Source organism: Apteryx rowi, unplaced genomic scaffold (assembly GCF_003343035.1).
Source record: "Apteryx rowi isolate R43461 unplaced genomic scaffold, aptRow1 scaffold_141, whole genome shotgun sequence".
NCBI classification, from domain to species: Eukaryota; Metazoa; Chordata; class Aves; order Apterygiformes; family Apterygidae; genus Apteryx; species Apteryx rowi.
In genome coordinates, this window is record NW_020447653.1 from 1,275,382 (window position 1) to 1,281,662 (window position 6,281).

The 6,281-nt window shown below is 42.1% G+C and overlaps 1 protein-coding gene across 1 annotated transcript; it reads right to left on the reverse strand.

Annotated features, from left to right (window-relative positions):
* Positions 1-207: 207 nt before the first annotated feature.
* On the reverse strand, positions 208-6,006 carry REXO2 (RNA exonuclease 2). Its single transcript, XM_026057978.1, has 5 exons — positions 5,903-6,006; positions 3,326-3,437; positions 2,446-2,554; positions 2,046-2,099; positions 208-637 (listed from the first exon to the last, which is right to left on the reverse strand). Exons 1-5 carry the CDS (start codon positions 5,933-5,935, stop codon positions 508-510), a joined length of 438 nt encoding a protein of 145 aa, XP_025913763.1. The 5' UTR covers positions 5,936-6,006; the 3' UTR covers positions 208-507.
* Positions 6,007-6,281: the final 275 nt, after the last annotated feature.

Genomic DNA, 6,281 nt, shown 5'->3' on the forward strand with positions numbered 1-6,281 from the left:
CTCGGTCTGGTGCTAAATGGGGATGCTGCACAAAAAGGACTTTCTTGTTAAATGCCTAGAAATGTAAAATGCATACATAAGATTACTGTATAATGAAACCAACTTCCCATAGCGTTTTATTTTGCAAACCTATGGGAGGCTGCTTCACCTAGCAGCATCACATGCACAACCTTGTGGCTAACACTAAAGAAAGAATACAGGAAAATATTATCTGTCAACAGAACTGGTTTTATTGTGTAGCTAAAGATTGCATCTAAAACCAGATGAAGAAGAGTATCAAACAGCAGATTTTACCTAGTACATACAAACAAAGGAGCTGCTGAGACTTAAATGGGCAGATTCCTTGCTCAAACAGAAAAGCAGCAGTAACTCAGACTTCCATCTGCATTTTAACAACTGTTAAGAAACAAGGTAACTGAAGGGTGCAGCTTCCCAAAAGAACAGCAAACAAAAGAACCAGGAGATACATATAGTATATGCTATTGGATGGCATTGTAAGAAGAGAAATCAGCTGGCAGTTTTATCACTTTCTCCRTTTTCTATTAGTTTTCTTTTCTTTTCATCCGTTTTCCTCTTGAAGATGCTGTCTCTGTAGAACTGAAGTTCTTTGATGCTTTCCCTGATGTCATCAAGTGCTCTGAAAGAGAATTAAGGAGGGTTTCAAAATGCATGCACACACCTTCAGCTACATCTGGATAGGAATGCTTCTAAAAAATAATCCAGGCTATAAGAAATAACTCTGATATGCATGGGTGACAAATCTGTCAGGGGAAAAAAAACCCACCTTCGCTAGTCTTGGGTATGTGGAAAGCAATGAAAGTACTGTAGTGCTGACATGCCAAGGAGTAACATACAGCTTATTAGTTTGTGTCACTGTGTGACATGTAAGTTCTGGAAAGGCAGCAGGTTCTACAGCTTCAACGATTAAAAGCAGTTCACTGTCAATCTGAGAAAGCAATCAAGAGACAAGGACTCAGGAGACCTGGCTTAGCTACTGCTCTGGCCAGTCATCTGGTTTCTGTACAACCACAGGTGACTGACTCATTTTGTCCTTACTTTACTCCTCTCCTTACTGTACTTTGCCTGCTTAGATTTTAAGGCCAAAGAGAAGCCATACTTCTACTGCACATTTTAACTGTGCAACACAACGATCCCTGATTTCAATCAAGACCTTTGCAACAGTCATTCCTTCTCTCTTTGTACCAGAGCCTCTTCTCCTGTCTAGCAAGGCCATTGTTAGGGCAAGGAGAAAAGATGAAGAATCAGTTACTCCTTTTCAGTGTCATTTAGGAAAAGTCATAACTGTAAGTACCCAAAAGAATAACACCTACAAAAAGTAGTGTGAAGGTGTGTTGCATTTTTTTCTACATTTAGTCTGAGTGGATGAAAGAGCAAAATGGATGCACTTACAGCCTATGGATCTCGCTGCCTCCTCTGTTCAGAACAACTTACAGTCTTAGAAAAGGTACCTTTCTAGAAGTGTTAATCCTACATAGCATCTTGTATGCCAAAATCTCAAAGCAACTCAACTCTTAAGGATGCCTCACACACTGACAGGAGTGTCATTCAAAATTAAACTCCTTCATTGAAAGGCAAACTGGTTCTCTAATATATTACAGACTTGGGGAATGGCCAGGAATAGAACATTATCTCCCCATTTGCAGTCCTCCAATTTTAGTGTCTCTGTGAACAAGCCTGCCCAATACATGGATCGAAAAAAGTGTTAAGCTACCTTTTCCATGGGATGTCTCAGTAGTGATGTAACTACATTGCCACACAAGTATCTCAGCTTGAGCAGTAAACAGTGAATTGTAACAAATAAGAGAATTTCTGATTTTATTTTTTATAATCTTTCCTTACACTAACCAGGTTTCAGACTGGAGAATATAAACTTTATGACAGGGAGCAGAACCACAAAACCTCTTCTGCATTAGAATAAGCATGTCTGGGATTCGAAGGAAGCCATACAGCTCCATAGTCTGCTTGTGAAGAGCATGGTTCCTGTATGGCAAGCCCTATTCTATAGGCGAAAGGAGAAGTCTCACCTGTGAGAGGCTGCCTTCTTTGGTGCAAATTCATATTCTTCTGGATACCAGCGTCTGGAAGAAAATGCTGTTGTTAAAACGGTAAATCAAGATTCAAAAACACGTCCAGTGACTGCTGTCAGTTTGTTACAGCTGGTGAAAGAATTTCAGTGTCAGTGGCATACAGAGAAGCCACAACCCTGAGAACTGAAGTGTTGCAAACGCCAGTGCGTGCAACTTGCCGAGCACTTTATGGCTTACTCCACGCTTCAGCCTGAACAGAACAGATGAAAGAGCGAGAGGGCCGCACACAGCAGTCTCCCAGTAGCCTTTACCCTTGTTCTAGAAGAGTGTATTAGTGACACTTAACAGGCTTACTAGATTATCTTTTATGCAACTATTTAATTTGAGGAATATTTACCTGCAAAGTTCTTTGACAGTGCTCACATCAATGATCCGGTAATGAAGGTGCCTCATGAACTGAGGCATGTATTTGTCAAGAAATTTCTTATCTGCATGAACAGAGTTACCTACAAAGACACAAAACAAGACATTTCTTCAAAGACAGTACAAAGCTACTATGAATGACATCTGAACTAGAAACAGGCTAAGCAAGCTGAGGAAAGATCATAGGGCATTAAAAAAAAAGCTATTCGCAAGCAGCTCATGTATCTTGTTTTCTAGTAAGTGTGATTGTGAAGGCTTGTCAGATTTTCATTTTAGGAGCACACATGCTTTAAAGACCTAATCCCTATATACTAATTCTTCAGTTACTACTCTTAAAATTTCTGTCAAACAGTTAATTATCAAAATATTACACAAACATCTGGTTTTCTACCAAGTGAAAATAAGCATCAGTATTAATTTCACTTAGCAATACTCCTAAGACTGTATGTGAATGGCCTGCATTTAGTTCTGAGTAACAGGACATTTGGAAGATTTGTATTTGGTGTTTCATTTGATACACACAGTCAGTGAGGAAAAGACACTGTTCAATTTACTGTTCAGGTTTTACAGTCACAGGTCGCTGTCAGCAGTTAACTCACCCATCCCAATTATAACTGTACAATGAAACATTAATACTAAAAAGAATGTTTCCTGCACAAATGATGTGCAGGATTTGCAGAATAGGTGATAACATTACTGAACCTTTCTTTACTAAACAGATTTGGAGTTGCGTGCTAGATCTCTGTGTAGAAAACTAAAGCATTCCTGCCATGTGTATCAACAGGCCTTTCAGCATCCAACTGGGAACTGCAGGAGGGATGATCTTATTAGTATTAAGAAAGTACATATTTTACCTGCAAGAGGACAGAGACCAGGGGGTGTTTGTTGTCGTACAAAGGACAGAAACTCATACTCTGCCTGCTGCAATGAAATTTTACTCTCCTTCACGGCCTTAGTAAGGCCAGACTGCAAGAAAGAGCCATCCATCATAAATCAAATATATACTACCATAAAAGATATTTCCAGAAATGCTCAACAGCAAAAGATCAACCATTAAAATGTTGTTTGATTTCCCCAACATGACCAGAAGCATTAAGAGGACAAGGTAACTCTCTGTTAGTATTCTGGGAAATCTCCTTCCCTTTATTCACTCTGGATAACTTCACAAGCAGACCTCACTGACTTCAAGGGCACCGCTCATGAAGTAAAAATCTACACAAGTAAAGGTGACAACAGAACACTCCTGACAACACTGACATTGCTGTGATTTTGTTTTCCCCCCCCCCACTTGCTATACTTCCTGGGGTGTCAGTCTCGGTTAGTGGGACCTTATGCAAGCCTTCATTTATATACCTGTATGTACACAGTCCACATGAGTATTACACTACTATCTGTTTAACAAGAGACATTCAACTCCCCAGCACCCAGAGCAGTCTGTATAAATATTCAGAAGTGCAAGTTATAGAAATTCCTGGTTTAAGCATTTATCAGGATTCCGATGAATCAGGAAAGTTCCTTCCTTCTATTCTAAATAGTTAAATGTCATCTTGTCAAATCTGCTTTAAGTGTTCCCAACGATTTATTTCTGTCTGGCTATACTATATATTTCCATGACTGTGCCGCAAAAATCTACTTGACAGATCCAAGTGGTGGTTAAAAAATTCATTATGTGGCTGCATTTTCATCTGTATCTTAATTGCTTCTCTTTTCTTAGTCATTAAAAATAAGTAGCTCCTGAGGAACAGTGATAACTTATGCTACCATCTTCAGTTCACTTGTGAACTAAAGTTGAATCTGAGTCCTCAACTGGGAAGAGGAAAAGCACCCATCATAGTAAATTAATTTTTGTTTTCCAAACTCCTGCTAATCTTTCCCAGGGAGAGTAAGATGCCCAAGGGGGTGGGGGGTGTTTATAGATATCTTAAAACTTCAGCACTCAATTGAAAACTACCTTGAATTTCAATTCATAATCGGGGATTGGAAAATCCATTCACTTTCTTGCTACTGGCAAGGAGAAACCTTTCCTTGCTGACTAAAGGGGGTAAAAAAAAATAAATAAATCTATTTCTGCAAAATTTAAGCTTTTGGTGAAAAAATAAGCTAGGCTTACAGTGCTAAGGGGGATAGGGAAAAAAAATAACAATCCAGTATGCTTGCAGTAAATTGGTCTGTTTAATCCTACAGATTACCTAAATTGCTCCTGATAAATTTTCATTTTGTCAGCTCTGGACTATTCAAACCCAATCTTGTAACTATTCTTACTTGGGATTTCAAACTCAGTCTTCCCCTTCTCTGTGAAAATTAATCTTGGAATTATTTTATGCAATACAGAACAGGCTTCAACAAGAGGAGCTGTCAGAGAAGTCCATCCAGCCTGGCCTACAAGCTGGGCTCCCACAGGAGGCAGGCTGTGGCAGATAGCTCAGCAAGCAGACCAGAGAACTGAACCCAGCTTCTTCTTATCACATGACTGCTCTACCCACTAGGATACAGTGTGTGACTGGGAGAAATGTTTTGTTTTACAAGGAAGGAGTGAGCTCCACCCTTTTAAAAACACTAAGAATGGCAGAGGCATCTGGGTAGTGGAGCTCTGTGACTCACGAGCGGGTGACTACTCCCTGCAGCTCTGGAGTTTGGCATCTAAATCCCTGAGGATGACACAGCTGCAAGACTTGCCTTCTCGTGAGCATTTCAAATTGGATCCTTCAGCTAACTTGGGACTGGTGAATCCCACTCWGAGAGACATAATGCTCAGCATGCATTTTTCACTGTGGGAATTAGCTGCATGTATCAGAGTGGTGGATCCTCTTCCCAGACCGACTCATCTACGAGTCTGACACAGCAAGAGGTAACACTGAGCCAGCAAAGACTCTGGTCTGGTTTTTCAGACTCCTCTCCAGAGCCCTGCAAGCACCCACAGAACGAGCACTTGTGAGGACACTTGTYTCACTCCTGCCTGCGGCTTTCCCAGGATCTGTTGATCCGGACATCTCTGGGGTCCGTTCCCTGACTGTTGGTCTTTGCTGATGCTTTCGGTTCTCAAGTTAGAAAGYAGCTTCAAGCGCTATTCAGGCTTCTTAAAAGCTAAGATTAAACCGCCCAGCTAGCTAAGGATAGAAGGCTTCAGGACAATCTTGCAGTTCAGATACAGGATTAAGATTAAGGATACATGAGACCAATTCCCAGGTAAGCCAGGGACAACTGGTGAGACCTTGGGTAAAAGGTTATACATCAGCTCCTTGGCTACAAAATAAGGATGATACTTACTTTCTCCCATTCTTTATCATCTCCTCTGTTTCATTGCAAACTGTTCAGCACAGGAGTTGTCCCTTTTTAGGTGACTGTACTGCAACTAATAATTCTGAATTATATGTCGTTCTTAGCGTTACAAAGAAACAGTAATTGTAGCGTGGCAGCTGGAGAATGGTTACCTTCCCGTGATGCTCTTTGCACCACTCCGACATGCCGTCCAGGAGCTCGTCCGGCTGGTTAATGATCAGGTTGGGGCCCTGCCAGCGAGAAAGAAACGCAGAGGTGAGCAAATCCCCGCGACGGGACGGTTCACAAGTTCTTGTGTCCAACGGTAAGCTGGAGAGTTTTAGCTTTAAAACGAAACGCTGCTGCGCGCCACGACCGAGGAGTTTGTGGGCGACGTTCCCCAACTCGGCGGTGCGGCGGCCGCCCGAGCGGGGCTCGTGGGGGCGTTCGCCACACGCCCGTGACGGCTGGTCGCGGCTCCGCGACGAGCACCCGCGTTCGCGACGGCGGCGCGCACCGGCACGGGGTGGTCGGGGGGGGCGGCGAGGCGCG